General features: G+C 39.7%; 1 protein-coding gene and 3 non-coding genes across 4 annotated transcripts; 1 reads left to right on the top strand and 3 right to left on the bottom strand.

The window, feature by feature from the left end:
* Positions 1-401: 401 nt before the first annotated feature.
* Positions 402-474, bottom strand: TRNAT-UGU (transfer RNA threonine (anticodon UGU)). Its single transcript has one exon. It is a non-coding gene; the product is annotated as a tRNA-Thr (tRNA).
* Positions 475-2,030: 1,556 nt separating this feature from the next.
* On the top strand, positions 2,031-2,102 carry TRNAP-UGG (transfer RNA proline (anticodon UGG)). Its single transcript has one exon. It is a non-coding gene; the product is annotated as a tRNA-Pro (tRNA).
* Positions 2,103-8,885: 6,783 nt separating this feature from the next.
* OR6S1 (olfactory receptor family 6 subfamily S member 1) lies at positions 8,886-9,881 on the bottom strand. The gene has a single exon (XM_065941997.1). The coding sequence runs from the start codon at positions 9,879-9,881 to the stop codon at positions 8,886-8,888; it is 996 nt and encodes a 331-aa protein (XP_065798069.1).
* A 10,252-nt stretch (positions 9,882-20,133) lies between these two features.
* TRNAY-GUA (transfer RNA tyrosine (anticodon GUA)) lies at positions 20,134-20,223 on the bottom strand. Its single transcript is given in 2 exon segments — positions 20,134-20,169; positions 20,187-20,223. It is a non-coding gene; the product is annotated as a tRNA-Tyr (tRNA).
* Between the last annotated feature and the right edge of the window lie 76 nt (positions 20,224-20,299).

Below are 20,299 nucleotides of genomic sequence, written 5' to 3'. Positions count from 1 at the left end.
GGACACAGAGGCTGAGTCCGAGGAAGTAAGAGCAGAAACCGCCCGGATTCGGGTGTATCTGCATAGCTTCTGGACTGGGCTGTCCCAGAGTAATCGGCAAAACAGTTCTCGCTCCAGAAGCAAAGGAAACACTGGGGAGTCAGGCAGGTAGCAAGTGGGAAAATGCGCAAATCCACGCGCCAGCGGCAGCCGGAGGACCACGGTAATCTGTTGGCCGAGGTTGATTTATTCTTGACCTTAAACGCAGTTGTGTGGACTCCGCCCATCCTATAATCTTTCCTCTCAAATCTTCAGCGGATAATTTCCCCTGGACCTTCACGCACTGCTTTTTTCTTTCAAGGGTCAGTGTAACAAAGAAAAGCGCCGGAAGCACCACTCCTATTAGTGAAAGTACTCTCTTAAGGCCCCAGCGAGATTTGAACTCGCGACCCCTGGTTTACAAGACCAGTGCTCTAACCCCTGAGCTATGGAGCCAAAGCGCAGCGTAGGTTTCCCCGTCGACTTCCCTAAGTTTTGATACCTGCAGCTAAATGACATATTTACATAAAATTTAACAGATATTTTAAAATTAAAAGGATTTTTTTTTTTTTGAAGGAAGCGCTTCTTTATATACGAAGAAGAAATATGTCCTTGACTAGGCCCAAACGGAAATGTGAGTCCCTGGAAGAGCGCTGGAAGCGCCCACAGTGCGTGCTCCTCAGGCTCGGGCCTGACAAGTCACCGAACTTGGGCAACCGCAGGGCCACCAGCGCAGCCCGGAGATAAAGTGGGGCAGGTGCGCGTGCGAGACTCGGCGTCTCGTCCTTGCCTCCTATCTGCTTGGATCCTTGTAAAAGTAACTGCTACAGCTCTCGTAGACTCTATTAGGGTTTGTTTTTGTTTTAAGAAAGGCGGACTTCTGGAAGCCCAGAGCGTGCCCGAGGTGAAGACATTCAGGGGTCCAGGCCGTCCCCACCACACGATCTTTCAGTGGAACCAGGTTCGGTCTTAGTCAACCTGGGTCTGAGATTCCTCCAGGTTTCCTGAAGCAGAAATAGACTAGAAGAGTAGTAGCCTTTCCCTCGGTCCTTTAACACTCTGCCAACAGTTCGGAGTCTGAGCGGCAGCTGCTTCTCTCTCGGTCTCAGAGCTCTTCTAAATACCCAACCGAAGTCTAGAATCAACAGAAAGTGGCGTTTCAGAGAATGGTTAGGAAGGGGGCGATCCCCTGCTTTTCTCTCGCATCTTAGCCCGCCCAGCAATCTGGCGCGGATACTGAGTCCCGTGTTCGTTGTTTATCAGGTTTGTGCCCTGAGCCAGGAATATGCTCGGTGCGCGGTGATCCGTGTGACCAAGGCAGACAAGCTAGAGCCCAAGAGCTTTGTTCCCCAAGCAAAAGAGACTGCGGAGTAAGGGCTACGCTCTCGCTTCCCATTCCACCCACCACCTTCTGGGTGCTGGAGAAGCGGGCGAGGGTAGGCTTCGAAAGGAGAGGGTATTGGAAATGGTCGGCTCTTCCCGACGTTTGCCACCTTCCGCGCGCCCTTGAAGAGTGCCTTAAATCTAGATCTATAGTACAAAGTTCATTAAAATAAGCTGAAAGAAAACATCAAGAGCATGATACAAGGTGTGACATAGTGGGCAGGCTGGGGCAGTGGTTCTAGGATTTGACCCCCGCAGGGGCGTGGTATCGAGTTCCTCAGCTTTAGACCCCGGGCGGGAAGGCTTTCGATGAAATCAATGTGGTTTTTTGTCTTTACGTGTCCTCTAACCCCAGGCCATCGGCAGGGATGTTTGTTCTAACTGTAAGAACTCAGACCCTCGCAAGAGGGTCCACAGGTGGACTAGCAGCTCAGCCTGTGTCCCTTACCGAACATTTCTGCCTCTGGAACGCTGTGGCTCAGGTTTCCCTGAATCCGCGCGTTGATGCTCCTGAAATCTGGAGGAAATCGCTGGGCTTAGGAGAGAAATCAAAAATGGTCTTCATACAGTGTGATGCAGGGAACAGAATACATGAATATTCTTAAATAAGAAAGCAGGTTATAGTGGTTGGCTCGTTGGTCTAGTGGTATGATTCTCGCTTTGGGTGCGAGAGGTCCCGGGTTCAAATCCCGGACGAGCCCCAGGATGTTTCGTTTTTTTCTTTTCCACCTCTTTAAAGTTAAATGAAGCCATCACCACCAAGCCTAGATCCACTTAGGTGAAGTCCCTTTCAACCTTGACCTGATTCAAGGACTTCGTTGTAGACAGAGGTACCTCGTCCCGCTATGTAGATATTTTGTCAGGAATATCTTGCTCAGGCAGAGCTTCTGTCGGCACTTCGAGCAGGAACGAAAACTAGTGCGCTTCTCATTCGGCATTCACACGGAATAGAGTGGTACCCGGAGGTGTGCTGGGGCTGCAACGCCTGACAGAACTCTCTTCCTGAGGTCCTAGTCTGTCTTCCCCAGAGTCTCAAGTGCTGTACGCGGTCTTCCCAATAAATAGGGGCTCCGGGAACCCTTGGGCTCAAAGGGTTCAGACATCCATGCCGCCCAAAGGCAGTACAATTGAATTATTTTAAGGCGTTATTTTCCAAAACGCAGTATAACAAGGTGACAATTGTCTTGCCATTTCCGGCAAGAGCCCACCAGACTCTTCAATGCACTTTGATTGCTCACTTGGAAAACCATCAGGTTATAATGTGAGGTGTCTACTTGTGACCTTAGGGTGTGGTTGATCCCGATTTGTGGAAGTCGCCAAGACTTAGAAACCACTGGTGTGACAGGCCTTCAAATTTGCCTATCTTCCTAAACTGCTTATACAAGGGGGATCTTTGACAGGATTTCTGTCTGACTTGATCATATTTGCAAGTTTCCTCTCTTAGAAAGGTTTTGTGTCCAGGCAAGAATAGAGTTTTGTGATTGGTGATTGGAGGGAGGGGAGAAAGTAGAATCTGCCAGGATGTCCTTGACAGATTGACCCTCCCCTGAGAAAGGTGATGTATCCAGCCTGGGTTTTAACGTGTTTGCTGAATGACTGCTGGTGGAGATGCACAGTGAGAATTTGGATATAAAATTCTGAGATTAAAATATGAATATAAAATAACATTAATATTAAATTATTAATTATTAATATTATAATAATATTATTAATAAAATATTAATATAAGTTGTATTTATATTAAAATATAAATATAAAATATAAAATCCTGAGATTCAAGAGAAAGATCCAAACCAAAGAAAGGAGTTTTATGAATAAAAAAAGAGTAGTTAACAGTGATGTGGGTAAGAACCAACAGGAAAGAGCAATTATATAGAGAAGAAGAATTTAAGGACTGGCTCTGGTGATCATTCGTGTTTAAAAATGTGAAAAGAAAATACCAATGAGTGAAGGAACTAGAGAAGGAAGGCTCATGACAGTCACTTGCTCTGATGGCTTATTTATTTTCTTAGGGCCCACTGACAATCTTTACCAGCATTTAAAGCAAAAAGTTTAGGGGAGATGACAGTGCTGTATGGAATGAAGAATAAGGGGAAGGTGTAGACACATAAGTAAATCTTTCTTCTTAGAATCTTGAGTGTGAAGGGGAGGACCTAGACAGTTCACACATTTAGCTTAGAGGTCTTGGGATAGCTTCACAATTATTTAATTGTCTACTCAAAGACAATCAGTGGGTCTTTTGCTGCCCTGCCCTGAAACCTGGGCAAAGGATGTTGGGTTGCCAAAAGTGCACTCCTTGATCTTGGTATGTTCTGACCCTTAAGGGTTTTTATCAGTAGCACAGATGAAAGTGGCATCTGTGCCACTTTACTCCCATTATCCTCCTTCCATCCTCCTTCCATTATCATAGTAAGAAGCAGAAATACTGGCTACAGTCAAGACAAGGAACTCGTCAGCACTTGAAAAAAAGGCTCAAAGGAGCAAATTAAAGAATACCCAGGGGGCTTGAGGGGGGAGAAGAAGGAAAATTAGTTCTGAAAAGCAGAAATAGTTTAAAATGATCTTATGTGGGAGAGATGTGGGGATTTCTAATCTCAGATAAGATCTTTTGACCTTCGAGAAAATAATGTCCATTGGGAACCAGAAACAGAGCACCTGGCTAAAGATTCAGTGGGTAGTTTTTTTCTATAATGGTGGAAATTGGGACCTTATCTTCTGGGCTCTGCTTGAGAGGAGCAGCACCAGCTTCTACAGCTAAGAGTCTGAGTTCAGAGTTTATTCTACTGATGACACTTCCAACAAGTAATTTTGTTGCTTGTTGGGGTTGAGACCCACTATGTCATCCTCACTGCTAAAGGAATGTTAGGAGTCACAGAGAACGTCTGGAAAACTTGTCAAAGTCTTTACTGCTAAAATCCTTTCTGTATTGTCAGATCTTGAAATACTTCCTATAGCTGCAATGCACTCTTTTTTTTTTTTTTTAAGATGGGGAACCCAAGGGAAATATCCATATGCAAAACTTCACAAAATCATGGTTTTCCTGAAATGAGGATCTTTTAGGAAGGACTTGACTATGTATGTATAACTACTGAACTCATCTGCTCCAAAGCCCACTCGGGAGCTCAGCCATAGACTCAGGGCCTGTACAAACTTAGAGCTGCTAAACTGTCTTCCTCACCTCCTATGGTACCTATAACTATCGTACTCCTATGCCAATATGGGCCTTTAATAAGCTATTGTCAACACGATCCCCTTTGAATTATACAAAAGTGTCCCTAGCAAATCACTATTGAGCATACTTACTTGACACTTTTTCATTCCTTATGTAATTTTTCCCTACAAGAAAAAAAAAGTAATGAGACTTTACTATGCTCCAAATTACCAGGTACTCTTCTGGATGGCATGGAAATGAACTCAGATAGGACCCAGTCTCTGTCTTCAAGAAGTTTGAAAAATAATGGGAAACAGGAGAAATGTTGCAGCTTATTGTTGCAAAAGAAATTTTATCATTTAGGATTCAATCAAAGTGGAAGCACTATAAGTAGTGATGAATAAGAGATTTATTATAATTCTGGGAATTCATGAAAAAGTTTATGTTAAGTTCTTGCTTCTAAGGCTAGTGTTGGGTCTGAATCTGTAACCCTGGGGGTGAACAGGTAAGGACAAGTGGGCATTGAAGTGAGGGGAGGATGATTCAAACTGACACCATGAAATCCATAAAGACAAAATGAAATAAAAAGGGTAAATTGGGACCTACATCTGTCTCTCACTGTCTCCAACCTTGTTGATGTGGGAAATCTGCAGGAGAAGCTGGCTCCCTTCATCATGGAACTACCCATGCCCTTGGCCCAAGAGAAGGAGAAGGAGATCCATTTGTGCCAGAGGAGTTGTGGGTCCAACTTAAGCCCATACCAATGAGCGAAAAGCAGACTAGTAGAACAGCATCTCTATTGCATCAATAAGTACAAGCTGCAACAAAGCCTGGCATTCTATGCCAATCTTCAGAACACAGTGGTTGCTGTGTGTGACATTTTCACCTTCTAAATCTCACTACAAATTTCACCACATAAATATAGAAATTTAGATTCACATAGAAAAGAAAATTCCAGATAATGTAGTTCCAGCTTAGACAGACACAGTACAGAGTCAACTTTCTTGGGCACCTCCTAAGTACCAGCCTCTGTTCTATATGTTTGGAACACATTCTTATTTTTAGCTTCCTCTTATTTTGTGATCTTTGGGATTGACTTCAGGTTTTTATGCTCCATGAAATTAGGTAGCTTTTAAGGCAATACCTCTTCTGCCCTCTGGGTGACACTTCTAGATCATTCCAGAAGAATTCTTTTTCTCTCTCAAATTACTGCTTATTCTTATTCCTTCCACTCCTCTAGTTCTCAATCAGGGATCTTTCAGGGGAGAAATAGTGTGTGTTTTTGTGTATTACTAATAGAACCAGATAAAAGCATCACTATTTCCAGTGACCATTGAAACTTTATGGCTATTTCTTTGGATATTCCTGGAGAAGGAAATGGCAACCCACTCCAGTACTCTTGCCTGGAAAATCCCATGGAAGGAGGAGCCTGGTAGGCTACAATCCATGGGGTCGCAAAGAGACAGACATGACTGAGCGACTTCACTTTTACTACTTTGCATATTAATGCTCAGTTTGCCAATTTTGCAACATTATTTTGAGGTTGATGTGCTGTCCATACTTTGATATTTATTTTTTCTAAGCGTTGTGTCTCTGTATACAAATGCACTCCAACATGGAGTTAATTCCCATGTAGTGAATGATAGCTTCTGAAAACTTCTCTAACAAGAAAATGTTTAACAGGATAAATCAATTTTCATATGACCTCCAATGTTATTTTGTAAACCCCCTTATCATCCCCTATCTTTGAATTATTATTTGTCTCTTAGTCTTCCACTTTAAGATCAAAGTCGCTTGAGGTTAGGAACCATTGCTTATTCATCTTATTATATATAATAAGGACATAGTATATATAATAACATATATTACACATATATCACAGTATCCAACAAAGATGCTTAAAAAACCTTTGTTGAATGATTGAATACATACATACATATATACGTACATAAACATTTGTCCAAGATTCCAAGGTCACCACAAATAAGAACCCTCATTTCCTTTCAAATATACAATGAGGTTAGATAAAATGTAACACAAAATCTGATTCTTGGTAGGTATAACAATAGTTGATATTCTTAATTTTTTTATGCTGAAAGTCCTCATTCTATCCCCATTTTACTAAAACTAAAAGATGAATGAGGATATTCAAATGTAATAAAAAGATGGACAAATGAAAGCAACATAATCCACTGACAAAACGAGTGAATATATCTTTAATCCACCTTTATAATACAGTGTAAATTAGATAACCACATTAAACCTTTATAATACAGTGTAACTTAGATAACCACATTAAATGCTGCTATTCATAAGCTTTCTTTTTGATCTGCTTTTTCAAAGGCATCTGAAACTGTCATGGAGAAGAAAATAAGTCCCTTATTAAATTTGTTTTACCCCTTTTCCACCTAACAGTGAATGCATTTTTTTTCAAAATGTATGCACAAAAATACACAGTTAATCTATTTCTTTTTATGATTATAGGACATTTGCCTTAAGATTCTTGATTTTCATAAATAATTTAAAGACTCTAATGAGAACTAGTTTTTAACTTTTGGTGAGAGTCATACACGGAACTCTTTAGGAATTGAATTAAAGCTATTTGTCCTCTTCCCAGACAATTGCATATAGGCTCGATATATACGTTTACATAATAATAGTGCTTATACACTTTCTGAAGCTCATTCTTAGATACCCAGGTGTGCCAGGAGCCGGCACACGAGATCCCACCCATGACAAGGTCATGAGGGAGAAAACCTGACAGGCAAGGCAGATCAGGTTTTCAGGGGTTTCAAAAAGGCCAGCTCACGAGATCCCACCCATGACAAGGTCATGAGAAGAAAACCTGACAGGCAAGGCAGATCAGGTTTTCAGGGATTCCGAAAAGCTGCCCCCCGGCGCTCACCTTTAAAGATGATATCTGTCTTTCTGATGCCTGCTTCAATAGACTACTCCCTAATTTCTGTGACACAGGCAGAAGGCCTTCCCCAAACTCTTCCCAAAGAAGAATCAATTTAGAACTTTAATCAATAAGTTTCCCGGGTGGTGGTATTTTATGAGATTATTCAGGGTGAAAGGAGTGTTTTAATTGAAACTCCTTTGCTGGTATTTTAGTTTATTTGGCAAATGTGTTTATGCCCTTGGTACTAATAGGCATGATTGCTTATAATACCCTAGTCATAAAATAACATAAAGAACCTGATCATATAAAGGCCCTAATAGACATAGAGCCCTTCGGGGAGTGAGGAAGCCCTATTAGAAAACATAAGAAAAATTATCCTAAAGGTGGTTATTGGGTTGATGTTTGTTTGCTGTGTTTTGCTTGCTGTGTTTTTGCTCTTAATGTGCTAAGGTTGTGTTATAGAAACCATTGTTAATATAGTTAAAGATCTAGAAAAATAAGAGCTTAGCCCTAGTGTGGTAACAATGAGATGGTTGTTAATTGTGAGCCAGGAGTGCTAGGCAGAAGCTGCCTCACTGAAGCTGCAGAGTCAATGTGGGGTAAACTTCTTAGATAAATGCAACTGACAACTTCTGCAGAAGGATTAATTTTTGCGTTAACAAGGTTATACTTCTATTCTGTACTGTTGCCCTATGAGACTGCTACCTTTCAGTTAAGGTCACCATAGAAACAGAAAATAGGTTTACATTCACCTGACTTGCATAAAATGTTAATAGGCCCCAAGGCCAGAAGATAAAGTATAAGACCCTCATAAACAAAGAAGTATGCAGAAAACACCTTGGTTTCGTGAAGAACAAGCTGATGTAATGTTAAACTATCTTCCCCCTTAGAGATGTAGTAACTTAGGGTATAAAAGCTACAGTAAAAAATAAAGCATTGCCAGACCCTGCCAGACTCTGCCAGACTCAGCTGCACACCCCCCCCCACCCCCCCCCCACCCCCGGGTCTGGTCACTCTCTCTCTCTCTCTCATCGTTCATCCTGAGACTTGGCCCTATCAAGGCTGGTCTCACATGTCTTCTCTCTCTCTCGCCGACACCGTTCGTCCTTAGGGTACGAACGTCCTTAGGGTACCCCCTGGATCCTGCTGGACCCCAGCACAGGTGACTATGGACCCATAGGTTAGGATTGCACAGGTTGGAGGTTCTTATGATGGTATTGATTATGTTAAATCAATTATAATGTGAATTTATATGAGATAGAATCAAGGAATTTTGCCTGAAAGAGAAGAAGGATGAATTTGATGCCTTGTAGTTCTTTAGTGGTTCCAAAATTTGGACATGTGGTGATAGCCATGATGATGAGACAATGAGAAGATAACAAAGGAGACTTGGACTTAGGACATCCCTTAAGTGATGGCATCCCTTCACTTTTACCTCACTATTTTCTTGTTGAAACTCTTAGCAAGTGAAAGATGCCACCAATATCCTGCTCTTGCCTTCTTAAACATGTCCTTCAAAGCTTGTTTGACTCGCTCATTACGTAAGGCATAGATGAATGGGTTCAGCAGCGGTGTCACAAATGTTGTTATCACTGTCACTGCCCAGTTAGTATCCACAGAGTCAGTCTGCGATGGCCGCACATAGAGAAAAACGGCACTTCCATAGAAGAGGGTCACCACCATCAAGTGGGAGGTACAGGTGGAGAAAGCCTTCTGCCGGCCTGAAGCTGAGGGGATGCGCAGGACGGCCAGGACTATGTGACCATAGGACACGGCAGTAATCATCAGTGAGGATATGATGACAAGAGAAGCTAAGACAAAGTCAGTTTCCTCCAACTCCTTGGTGTTGGTGCATGCCAGGCGGAGCAGTGGGCCGCTGTCACAGAAGAAGTGCTGCACCACAGCGTCCTGTCCACAGAAAGGAAGCAAGGCCACAGCCACTGTGGGGCCGAGTACTCCAAGGAGTCCCCCGACCCAGCAGGCCAAGGCCACTCGGAAGCACACAGCCCCATTCATGAGCAGGGGGTAGCGCAGAGGATGACAGATGGCCAGGTAGCGATCCACTGACATGACAGCCAACAGCAGGAACTCAGAGGCCCCAAGAAAGAAGTAGAGATAGAACTGGGTAATACATGCAGCAAAGGAAATAGTGTGTTGCCTTGAGAGGAAATTACTCAGCATCTTGGGAATAATGACAGAAGTGAGCAGAATCTCTAGGCAGGACAAGTTACCAAGAAAGAAGTACATGGGAGTCTGCAGGCGAGTATCAGCTCCTACCACTCCGACGATCAACACATTACCTGTTAGACTCAGCAGATAAACAAGAAGGAAGACAGAAAACAGTTCTGCTTTTGTGCTGTTGAGATTTGGGAAACCCGCCAGGATGAACTCAGTCACACCACTGCTCTGGTTTCCATCAGGAGCCATTATCCTTCCCATCTGTGCAACAGCATGAACGCAGTCCTGGTGAGGATAGGTCTTCTCCAGACAGTCCTAAAGTTTATTTTATCATGATATGGCACACAGAGCTCCACTTTCTCTAGTCACAGATCCTGTTAATACTTGAAGAACCTGAAAGTCCATCAACAGACAAATGGATAAAGAAGATCTGGCCCATACATACAATGGAATATTGCTCAGTCACAAAGAAGAAGGAAATAATGCCATTTGCAGCAACATGTGTAGACCTAGAGATCATCATACTGGTGAAGTAAATAGACAGGGAAAGACAAATATTGTCTGATATGACTTAGATGTGCAATCTAAAAAACAGGGGTATGATGAATGAATTTATCTATAAAACAGAAATAGAGTTACAGATGTAAAAAAAGAACACCTTATGGTTATAAAGGAGTAGGGGGAGGGATAAATTGGGAGATTGGGATTGATAAATGCATACAATATATATAAAATAGATAACTAGTAAGGACCTACTATACAGCACAGGGAACTCTACTCAATATTCTGTAATGGCCTAAATGGGGAAAGAATCTAAAAGGAGTGGATATATGTATATGTATAACTGATTCACTTTGTTGTACACCTGAAATGAACACAACATTGTAAATCAACTATACTCCAATAAAAATTTTTTAAAAAGATTTGAAGGACCTGAGGTCCTCATCTAATTGATTTTTAGAGCTGAGAAAGATTTCCCATAAATGGTAGCTAAAACTAAGGTGTGAAGATGATAGGAGGCTCCATCTTCACATCTACTATTCTAAGATCCCAAATGGTGATATCTCATTATTATAAAAACAATATCCATTGAGCTGGACAAAAATTAAGAAAAATGATTTTGTGAAGAATGTGATTCCTATTCAACCAGAATCAGAACTTGAGCCAGACTGCCTGGCTTTCAATCCCAGCATCTATACTTACTAGCTGAGTAGCCTTGGAAAAGTTACTTAACCTCTCTGCGCAACTCAACTATAAAATGCTGTAAGGAGCAAATTAATTCATAGTGCAAAGAGTTCCCAGCAGTTAGCTGGCAAATGATGTGATAGAGAAAGCTCTGGACTCTAAGTTTAGAGCACCAGAGACTTGCCTCTTCCCTTGGAAAACAGTCAATTAATCCAGCTTTGATTGTCTTTCATCTGCTCAGCTGTAGAATGAGTCATAGGAATCTAGGCCATTAGTACATTTATTACACAATGTTACCTTTTCATGGAGACTTTCTCCTGCAACCCAAGAGTCTAACAGAACTCAGTTAGTCACAAAGTGCTTGCCTATCTAAAGCAAGTTATATTTAAAAGGGAGAATAGGGATAAACCACACTGATTCAATCAGTCGGTTATCTACATGTTTTAATTTAGAGCCAACTTCAAGCCAAATATTCTGGGGAATGTTAGGATGAGTTTCTCAAGCTTTTTCAGTCCATAACACCAAGATAAGTCTCTTCAAACTTGGGCCCTATTAGATGACTTGCCAGAGACAAAATTATGAATTCCTAGTAATTTCTAATAAATTCAGAAATTAAGTCCTTACCAACTGATTCTCGTCATTCCAATTCTGAAGACTAACACCAATTATAAGAACAAATCAATGATATTCTGAAATTTTTCTTAAAGCTTCAGTTACTAGGAGAAAACTGATCACCATTAGCCATGCAAAGCATGAGAAATGACCTTCAGCCCTTGGTTCTCTGTCAGCCCCACAGTTCTCTAGCACACCCAGCAGTCTACATTTGCAATAAAGTTTGTGTGCTAAGCTGCTTCAGTCGAGTATGATTCCTTGTAACCCCATGGACACGACTCTTTGTGACCCCATGAACTAAAGTCCGCCAGGCTCCTCTGTCCACGAACTGGAGTAGATTGCCATTTGCTTCTCCAGGGTATCTTTCCGACCCAGGGATCAAACTCATATTTCTTACGTCTCCTGCATTGGCGGGCGGGTTCTTTACCACTACTGCCACCTCTCTACTTACAATCTCTCACCTGTGGCTCCCACTCAAGTAGGAAAACTTTTGCACCTTTTGTTTAGGATAAAGCAATTCTGTGGTCTTTTCCCCTAGAGATTTCATTCAACATTCTCATCTCCCTGTAGCTTCTATAGAAATTACCTTATTAGCAGTAAAACCATTCATCTTTTGTTCTAGGTTGATTATGTCTCAGGTGCTAAGTTTGTTGATTTGGAGGTAAAGGCAACATTGTCACTACCCTCATGCAGCTCACTGCCTAATGAGAATGACAGAAAAGTTAAAATGTGTCACACATGAAGTGTCACAGGTAAGCCCAGGGGACTTGAAGGAATCCAAGCTGAGACTTAGAGAGAAACTATTCTAGAGAAAGGTGATACCTAAAATAAATACTAAAAATAAGTATAGATTTGATAGGAGAGACAGGAGGTTTTTAATGGAAAAGAGCAGTACGTGAGCATAGTATGTTGCAGTTGATGCACATAAAATAAGTAATGGAGTGAAATGAAATAGGATTGGTCCCCTCAAAGAGGATTCTTTCTGGCTGTCTGAAAATACTGAAACTAATTATCCCTTAAGTGAGAAGAGGATGAGTCCCAAATCAAGATATAGAAGGGATTCTTCCTACCTGCCCTTGAAAGTCCTTGATATCTCCATGAGGCTGAGGATCACCCTGCAAGAATTTTCTTTCCCTTTTTATGACTGAAATGTCCTGCTCCATCCTGGAGTCCTTCCCATGACTTTGCTGTGATGCTGACAATAGCCTGGCACACTTGGAGTTCCTGAGGATGGGCAGAGCACTTGGGAAAAGAGGCTGCAGGTGGATAATCTGCTTCTTCTTTTGTGCTTTCCTCCTGGGTATAATTCTTCAAAGCTTTTCTTCTGCCTTGTAAATAAAGGGACTTTCTGATCCTAAGGAGGCTGCATCACATTGTCCTTTCTTGTGGCCGTGGCCAGGTCCACAATCAAGGTCCACCCTCTCCTCCCTGTATGAAGAGTTTCTTCTGCATTCTGATCACTGCCTTAGGTTTGAACAGGTACACTTCAAGTGAAATACGATGATCTCATAGGGCTCCAAGGTATGTCACTAAAAGAATAACATGGGGCTGAAAGGCAAGGGGTGGATATAGAGGGTTTAAACCTCTCATCTACCTATGAAAAGACTTTATGCACTTACTTATAGCTCCTTTTGTCTCTAATGGTTGAAAAATGTTCCATTTAAATCCAGATAGTCACCTTTTTTGCTGGTGAGTTTTATGTACAAACTGTCAGTTTTTCTGTTTGAGACCCTGTCCTCCCTGGCTCCTGGCATGAGCCTGAGTGCAGGGAAGGAGAAGACTGAAGAAGTGGCTGGTTTCTAACCAGTCCATCTATTGACAAGTAGGATCCTTCATGCAAAATTTGAGTTTCAGCATGGGAAGGAGAAAATAAAAGAAAAGTGAAGTTGCTCAATTGTGTCCAACTGTTTGCGACCCCATGGACTGTAACCTACCAGAGGAACCTGGTATGGGGTTTTCCAGGCAGGAGTACTGGAGTGGATTGCCATTTCCTTCTCCAGCGGGAAGGAGAGGTTAGGACAAATGGAGAAAGTAGCAATGACATATATACATGATCATGTGTAAAATAGATAATTAGCGGGAAGCTGTTACATAACACATGGAACCCAGCGTGGAACTCTGTGACAACCTAGAAGGGGGGAATGGGTGACGGAGGGAGGGGATATATATATTATATATGTATAATATATTACACATATTGTATATAATTATGACTAATTCATGTCAATGTACAGCAGAGACCACCATAACACTATAAAGCAATTATCCTCCAATAAAAAAAAAAATTGAGTTTCCAGTGGTGATGCCCCAAAATGAGGATTTACTGAACCAAACACTAGGAGCCCAGCTAGCAGCAGTACCTGCTAAAGAAAAGAGATCCAACTGGTGAGGAAATAAAGCCATAAGAAAGAGAGAAAATAATTCCTCAAAGACACAAGAGAAATTTGCAATTCAACAGAAGTTTCCCAGACTTCATGCTTGATGAAAAGGAGGCTGACCCTTAACAAGGGTTGGGTGGGAATGCTTCTGCTTTCATCTGTCACTCACCCCAAACCAGCAGCTGCGAAAGTACTGGGCAATACAGGAGAAATGAGAGAAAGAATGGAGTCTGACCAGCTGTGGAGGACCATAGCCAACATCTGTCTTTCTCCTGCACAGCACTCATGGGACATATTTATATCCCAATTACAGAAGCATTCTGTTTTCTCCCTGAGGATTTACACTGATATTGAGAATCCCTCCCCTGGCTTTTGGGTTGGGAAGCAATAGTAGCCTCAAGGGTGGGATAAGATAAGAGAAGCTTCCCTGCATCATCCCTAGCTTTTACTGCTTCTCCCAGCCTTGGACCTTATCTTCCAGTAATAAATAACACACACACCTAAAACACTATTCAGAATTCTGAACCACTCTTCACATTTTTCTATCTCTGTTCACTTTATGTCCTTGAATAAAGACTTGACTAACTCCTATTCATGTTCTAAAACTCAGTTTACCCTGACACATATCAGCTTCGTTTCTGAGAAGCTTCCCCTGCCCACTCACCTTAACCCCACCTCCTGCCCACTCTCCAACCTGATCCATGGCTGGTTCTGCTAAACTAAGTCTCAATACCTAATTGGAACTCTACCTTCTCATTTGTGTCTCATGCCAGATTCTGAACTTGTAGGACAGGAATTATATTTTAGTATAATAACAAACACCAAACACAGTGCCCAGAACACATTAGGTGCTCAATAAATAAGTGAATTAAACTACTCTGACCCCTAGACTTGAGGAGAAGCTGGTATTGTGAGATAAGTCTTAAGCTGAGAGGAAGAAAAGTAGAGTTGTCTCTTGTTATCTGCATCAGATTGGTTCCAGAACCCCCTGGGGATATTAAAAAAAAACTATGAGTGTTCAAGTCCCTTGATTAGAATGGGATAGTATTTGAATATAACCTGCACATATCTTCCATGTAAAGTTGACTCTTGAAAAATGCAGTGGGAGGGAGGTTTAGGAATGCCAATTCCCATGTAGTTGAAAACCCACATACTGCTATTTCTGCCTCAAAAACAGAGGAATTCATAAATGACTTACCCAAGAGCAAAAACCTGAAAGAGTTTGGTCAGAATCAGTACTCAAACCCTTCTGATTTCTTTTGATTTCACATATTGTGATCTTTAAGAGAAATGAAACTTCCTGTCATAGCTAGTTAATTTAAGGATATGTAAAATGAAAATGTAGGTACTATATTTATTGGAAAAATCCACAAGTAAGTGGACTTGTTCAGTTCAGACCCATGTTGTTCAAGGGTAAGCTATACTTTAAATCATTTCTAGATTACTTATAATACCTAACACAATGTAATGCAGTAGGAAATGGCAACCCACTCCAGTATTCTTGCCTGGAGAATTCCATGGATGGAGGAGCCTATCAGGCTATAGTCCATGGGATCGCAAGAAGTCAGACATGACTGAGTGGCTAACACACACACACACACTCACAATACAATGTAAATGCTATGTAAATATTTGTTGGTATAGCAAATTTGTTTTCCCTGATTATTTAAAAATCCATGGTTGGTTGAGTTCCCAGATGCAGAACCCATGAATATGCAGGATTGATTGTACAGAGGTCCCCCTGAGGCCCAGTTTGACTGAATTCCATTCTTCTGGACATATTCTTTTTTAGAGAAAAGATAATACCTAACTGGAAACATGAATGAGGCATGAGAAGTTTCATCACTTTAGATTATGAGGAAATAGTGAGATCACAGACAGGTAGACCTGGTTGAGGTAAGTTGAAGAAAACTAAAGTAGAACCTGAGGCTCTTGTTTGTTGAGCTGTAAGGAGGACAAGTTGAAGCAAAGAGAGATGCATGAAGTCTGAGCGCTAGTAAAGCATACTTAAGCCATATATGTTTGTAACATTTAATTGAACTATAAAACTTAAGACTCTAACTACAAAGTCAGGCAATTTTTTAAAATTATATAGCCATCTGTCCAATTAACAATGATCTTGGTATTGTTATAATACTTTCAAAATGACTTGATCATAGGAATAGCCTAGTTTTTGCATGAAATAGTACATTTTAGAAGAAAAGATCATATTTATTTTAAAAATATAAAACATACTCAAATGACTTAAAAATACAACAATGTATAGATTTTTAAAGTTCTAATCCTTCTCCCCCCCCAATCCATCCCATATCCCTTCCCTGTTTAACCATTTTCATTATCTTACTGCACAACTTTCCAGGGTTGTTTTGTGTGTATGTAGGCAAATGTCACAATGCTTAATTCTTTACCTGTGACTTTCTTACTCTGTTCTGTACCTTATTACTCACTTTTAGGATATCCTGGAAAACTTTCCCTGTCATTATATGGAGGACAGAAGGAAAATATTTAAACTAAGGAGACTGCTAGCTTGACAACTCTGTTGAATGATGGAATTTCAATATTTTCGAATATGCTTCTATTTTAATCATCTTTTAATACCACTTTGACTTTAGTTTTCCTCATCAGTAAAATTCCTGTTGTGGTAACTGTATAGAAAATAATTTATAGCAAAATGATATGATACTTGGGATTTGCTTCAAAATAAAATGAGTGGAGGTATAGATAAAATTAGCATAGCCATGATTTGGTAATTCATGGAACTATGAGTTTGTTACACCATTATTCATTATACCATTTTCTTTATTTTTAGAATGTTTGAAATTTTTCATAATGAAAAAGCATCAGAAATATGTAGCTACAATCAGGTATATATGTGAAGAAAATTCAGCTTTTAGAAATACAAACTGTCTGCAGTTAAAAAATTAATGAATGTCAGAAATATTTCCCTAAAGATGGCAACTCAATTTCCACAAAATTAGCCAACCAACCACTGGGGAATGTCAGATACCATGTGGCCTACTCAGAGCCAGGAAATGTAAAACTATAATGAACTATCAACTCCAGGAGGAATTCAAGCTTCCCAGAAACAAGTTGCTTTCTGATCCAAAAGTAGTGGAGGCAATATAGAAGCACAGCTATTCACATGGAATCACAGTTCAGAATGCGGAGATAGGATTAAAAGAAAATGTTGAAAACAGAAGATTGTCTTTTTCATTATGATAAAATTTCTGAAAATAAATAAAGATTGCTTTTCTCTCCCTTCTTCTTTTCCCTTTTCATATTTTAAAAGGGTAAGTAAATAACATAGGAAAACAAGATTGAGTTCCATTATCAAATTTTATATAAGAGGAACTTACCAGGAGAAAAAATAGCACATAGAATTGAATAAAAAGAACAAGAAATACAATACAAATCTAAAATATGAATAGAAGATTATTCCGTAGTCCTTAATTCATATACATTAACTCATACCCATGTATAATCTGGCCTTGATTATAATAACCACAGTGTGAAAAGAAGGATAAAACAGAACAAGCAGGTACTTCAGGAATGGCTGAAGACTATCTTAAAGAACACAGAACTAAGAAACAAAATACATGAGAGAAATATTAAGTGACATAAAGGCAGACAAATATCTATGAAACAGAAGGGTGCAGAAATAGACCCACATATTTATGGCCACTTGATTTTCAATAAGAAAAGGAAATTCAGTGGAAAAAGTATAGTCTTTTCAACAAATATTGAAAGAACAGTTGGATATTCACATGATAAAATGGACTTTAATCTACATCTTAGACTATATATAAAAACTAAGTAAAAAAAAAAGATTCATAGACTTAAATGTAAAACTAAAATAATTTTAATTTCTAAAAGTACAAAATAAGATATAACCTCTGTGACTTTGATTTAGGCAGATTTAATAGAAACTAAATCAAAAGCACAGTCCATAAAAGAAAAATTGATAAATTGAACTTCATCAAAATTACAAGTTTTCTTTCTCAAAAGAAATACTGTTAAGACAACATATAAACAAGTTATAGGTTGGGGAAATTATATATATTAAAATCACATATCTAATAAAGGTAAAATTGTATCCAGCTATATTAAGAACTTGCAAAACTTGTTAATAAGAAAACCTGCCTCTAATTTTTTAAATGAAAAAAAGATTTGGACGGTCCTACAATGATAGTTGAAGACTTCAACACCCCAGTGTAAATAATGGAGAAAACAACTAGACAAAAGATAAATAAGGAAATAGAAGACTTCAACATGGTAAGCTAACCTAACAGCTCAGATCTAACAGACCACACATAGAACATTCCACCCAATGACAACAGAATACACCTCCCTCAGAAATACAGATGAACATTCTCCAAGATAGATTTTGGGCCACAAAACTAGTCACAATAAAATTATACAAGTGTCTTTTCTGATCACCATGCAATGAAACTACAAATCAATAGCAGAAAAAACTTAAATCACACAGTTTTGAGCAACAAATGTGTCAAATTAGCTAACACAAGAGGAAGTCAAAAATACTTAGAGATCAGTGAAAACAAAGTCACAACATACCAAAACTTAAAGGATGCAGCAAAAGCAATGTTCAGAAGGAAATTTAGAGCTATAAATACATTCATTAAAAAAAAAATTCAAATCAACAACTTAACCTTCAATCTTAAGGTTGAAAAGTTTAAGAAGAAAAGTTTTAGGAAAAAAGAAGAGCAAACTAAACACAAACAAACCAAGCAGATGGAAGGAATAATAAAGACTAGAGCGGCGATAATGAAAAATAATTTTAAATAGCAAAATCAACAAAACCAAAAGTTGGTTTTTGAAAAGAAGAAAAAAAAATGGACAAATCTGTAGCTTGACTGACAATGGAAAAAACAAAAGAAAAAAAAAATCAGATTACTGAAATCAGGAATTAAAGTGGAGATGTTACTACTGACCTTACAGAAATAAAAAATACTGTGAGAATACTATTAACACCTGTATGCCAACAAATTAGACAACATAGACGAAATGGAAAAATTTCTAGAAACACACAAACTATCAAAACTCACTCAAAAGTTTCTTTGAAAAATGGAAAATCTGAACAGATTCTATAGTGAATAAAGAAATTAAATCAGTAATTGAAAACCTATTAAAGAAAAATTCAGGATCATTTGGCTTTATTGGTGAATTCTACCAAATATTTAAAGAAAAATTAACTCCAATCCTTCTCAAACTCTTCCAAAAGGCAGAGGAGGGAATGCTTCCAAACTTGTTCTATGAGGCCAGTACTAGTCTCATATCAAATTTAGAAGAAAAAAAAATAAGAAAAGAAAATGATACACCACTGTACCACATGAATGCAAATACAAAAATCCTCAACCAAATACCAGTAAACCTAATCCAGTAGCATAGTGAAAAGATTATACACTAAAACCAATTGGGATATACCCCAAGAATGTAAGAGTGGTTCAACATAAGAAAATGAATATAATATGCCATGTTAACAAAATAGAGGGGGAAAACACATGATCATCCCAACTGATAAAGAAAAAACATTAGACAAACTTGATATCCTTTCCTGATGAGAATACTCAGCAAACCAGGAATACAAGGGAACATCTTCAATATGATAAAGGACACCTATGAAAAATTTGCAGCTAATATCAGTCTTAATGGTGAAACATTGAAAACTTTCTCCCTAAATTCAGGAACAAGAGTGAACAACCACTTTCACCACTTCTATTCAACACTGTACAGGAAGTTCTAGCTAAGGAATTCAGGCAAATAGAATGGGATGGAATAAAACAAAATGAAACAAAACAAAATGATATATTGTATATACCTTACTATACAATATAATGCATCCAAATTGGAAAGGAAGAAGTAAAACTGTCTCTGCTAGGAGATTTTATAATTTTTATATGTAGAAAATCCTAAAGAATCCATCCACCCTAAAAAACTACTGTAGAAAACGAATTCAGAAATGTGGGTATCAGAGAGCGCTGTGCTAGGCAGAAGATGCAAAAGCAAGAGTTGTAGGGAAATAATAGTGTAAAAGGCTTGAGGCTTGGGCTACTATCCGTTTAAGTGGGAGCGATGGTTGGGGGACCGGGGGCTGTTGTTTTGCGCTGAAAGTCGTGGACTTCAGAAGAAGAAAATGTGTTCCTTGGCGACAGTCCACAGGTCGCCGTGAGGGTGACTCCAGAAGGGCTTTCCTGCCCTTATTCTGTGAGAGTTCAGATGCTAACCTTCTTCGCAAGGGTAAATTTGCGCAGCTGGGCGCCCGGGGGTGGCGGCGGCCTTCACAAGGGAGCAAAACCACCAGCTGCACTTCCTTCGAGCCGGAATCGAACCAGCGACCTAAGGATGTCTATATGCTTCGCATCTACAGTCCTCCGCTCTACCAGCTGAGCTACCGAAGGGTGCGTACGCAGTCGGTTGGGTCCTTCCTTTTTGCAGAAATGTCAAAAGCCAAAAGGCTCTAATAGGTTCCGGGTA

Source organism: Muntiacus reevesi, chromosome 7 (genome assembly GCF_963930625.1).
Source record: "Muntiacus reevesi chromosome 7, mMunRee1.1, whole genome shotgun sequence".
Lineage (NCBI taxonomy): Eukaryota > Metazoa > Chordata > Mammalia > Artiodactyla > Cervidae > Muntiacus > Muntiacus reevesi.
This window is presented reverse-complemented; position numbering and strand designations above follow the sequence as displayed.